The sequence below is a fragment of the Octopus bimaculoides genome, chromosome 25 (assembly GCF_001194135.2).
Source record: "Octopus bimaculoides isolate UCB-OBI-ISO-001 chromosome 25, ASM119413v2, whole genome shotgun sequence".
Lineage (NCBI taxonomy): Eukaryota > Metazoa > Mollusca > Cephalopoda > Octopoda > Octopodidae > Octopus > Octopus bimaculoides.
In genome coordinates this window covers 6,130,776-6,133,285 of record NC_069005.1, presented here as the reverse complement: position 1 = coordinate 6,133,285, position 2,510 = coordinate 6,130,776, and the positions used below count along the sequence as shown (strand labels likewise).

The 2,510-nt window shown below is 41.5% G+C and overlaps 1 protein-coding gene across 1 annotated transcript in view; it reads right to left on the bottom strand.

Moving 5' to 3' along the window:
• Positions 1-2,510, bottom strand: part of LOC128250823 (uncharacterized) — a 24,780-nt gene that overhangs the window by 20,008 nt on the left and 2,262 nt on the right. The window contains exon 2 of the mRNA XM_052976809.1: positions 631-643. Within this exon, the coding sequence (XP_052832769.1) occupies positions 631-643 (13 nt within the window). The remainder of the gene's footprint in view (positions 1-630; positions 644-2,510) is intronic.

Here is a 2,510-nt window from a genome sequence, read left to right as displayed (position 1 = left end):
GCAGTTGTAGTCTATTATGAGTAGCATGCGTAAGTGATGCAGACATGCAAACATAATTCATGTAAACACTGAAATTATTACTACAAGAAAAAAAACTGCGAAACGGCTGTAACCCTAAGTATGTCAAGTGGTTAAATAAACACACGGTTAATCCCTCGCCATTTCACGGTTCACCTATTGCGGTTCACCCGTCGCGGTTCACCTATTGCGGTTCACCTATCGCGGTTTTTTATTTAAGCTTACGGCGATTCCTCCGTGGTGTTGTTTTGCATTTATAATGAAATAAATATACACAAATTATAAAAGCAATGAAAAAATATACAGTACAGTACTGTTTCTACATATATATTCCAGCGTACTGGAGCTATAGAGATAGAATGGGGCATACCAACGCTAGGCCGAAACAGCTGTAAGATTTTGTCCCTTCTCCAATTGCTAAATGTCCTTTAAATATGAAATCTTAATTGTTGATATGACATGGTATGTCATAAGTGTCTGTATATTGTCTTTTTTTGTCACTTTGGTTATAAAATAAACAGGTTCATCAACGGAATACATTGTCTGCAAGTTGATGAGTACCTCATATTCCTCTCCCTTTTCTTGTTGCTATATATATATATACACACAGACATGATTATCAGATCTGCAAAAACATTACAAAGATAAAAAATATCAAATAAAATGCTACTCGGAGTTTCACGTTCTCGTTCGTCGGACAATCTAAACTCTCCGGCGAACGGGAACGTGAAACTCTGAGTAGCAGTTTATTGTGATATTTTTGAGATGTTTTTTTTGTAGCTTTAATAATAATAAAGCATATTACTCAGTCACCGTATTCTTTGTAAGCCTAGTACTTATTCTATCGATCTTTTTTTCCCGAACCGCTATGTTACGGGGACGTTAACACACCAACATCGGGCTGTCAATCGATGGTGGTGGGGCTGTAAACACAGACAAACAAATATACACACACATATATATATACATATACGACGGGCTGGCTTCTTTCAGTTTCCGTCTATCAAATCCACTCATAAGGTTTTGGTCGGTTCGAGGCTATAGTAGAAGACCGTGGCTCAAAGTTGCCACGCAGTGGGACTGAACTCTGAACCACGTGGTTGGGAAGCAAGCTTCTTATTTCTTTATTGCCCACAAGGGGCTAAACATAGACGGGACAAACAAAGACAGACAAGGAGATTAAGTCGATTATATCGACCCCAGTGCGTAACTGGTACTTAATTTATCGACCCCGAAAGGATGAAAGGCAAAGTCGACCTCAGCTACACCTGCGCCTACACACACACCAGAAGAGAGAGAAGACGTTCCGAAGTGTTATCCGTCTGCATCGACAATGCGTTCTCGTTGTCCTTGTTGTTGTAGTTGCTGCTGCTGCTGCTGTCGTTGGCGTTGCTCGTATTATTATTATTGTTGTTGTTATTGATGATGTGGCCATCATCATCATCATCATCATCATCATCAACAACAACCACTCTCACCTTGCTAAACCAGTTTACAAATGACATCTCCGAATTCCTGTCTCTTCTCTTCTTTCTCTGTGTCTTTCTCTTTCTCTCTCTGCACCCCTCCCCCTCTCCCCCACCGTCTCTAAGGTGGTCATACGAGAAGCTGCCCCCCCCCCGTTTTGTCCTTTTGTATGGACGAGGTGTGGCCCAAGGTTATGTGACAAACGGAGGAAGAATGCTGTGGGAAACGAACGTTCACATCCATTATGTATTCTGTTTTAACAATATCGGCGTTTTGAATGTGTGTGTGTGTGTGAGTCTATCTATCTGTCTGTCTGTCTGTCTATCTATCTCTCCCCCCTCTCTCTCTATCCATCAATCAATCTGTCTGTCTGTCTATCTGCCTACCTTCCTATCTATCCATCCATCCGTCCGTCCGTCCGTCTGTCTGTCTGTCTGTCTGTCTATCTATCCATCTCTCTCTCTCTCTCTATCCATCAATCAATCTGTCTGTCTGTCTGTCCGTCCGTCCGTCCGTCCGTCTGTCTGTCTATCTATCTATCTATCTATCTATCTATCTATCTATCCATCTCTCTCTCTCTCTCTATCCATCAATCAATCTATCTATCTGTCTGTCTGTCTGTCTGTCTGTCCGTCCGTCTGTCTAGCTGGCTGGCTGGCTGGCTGTCTGTCTACAAACATACATACATACATATAAACGTGTGTGTGCGTGTGTGTGTTTCTGTTTTTGAGTTGTAACTGCATGTGTGCTTTGACAGTCAATGCTGGTTTGTTTACGGCCCTAGTATGCTAGCGGTTCTGCAGAATAGATCACTAGGTTAAGTACCAAACTTAAAAAAAGAGAAGTGCTGCGGTCGATTTGTCCCTCTAAACCCTTCACCAAGGTGCTCCAGTATGGCCACAGCTAAAGAAATGAATCAATTAAAGACAAAAAGATACACTCACACGCATATCTGTGTGTATATGTGTGTGTGTGTGTGTGTGCGTATGTGTATGTATATACATGTATATATATATATATATATA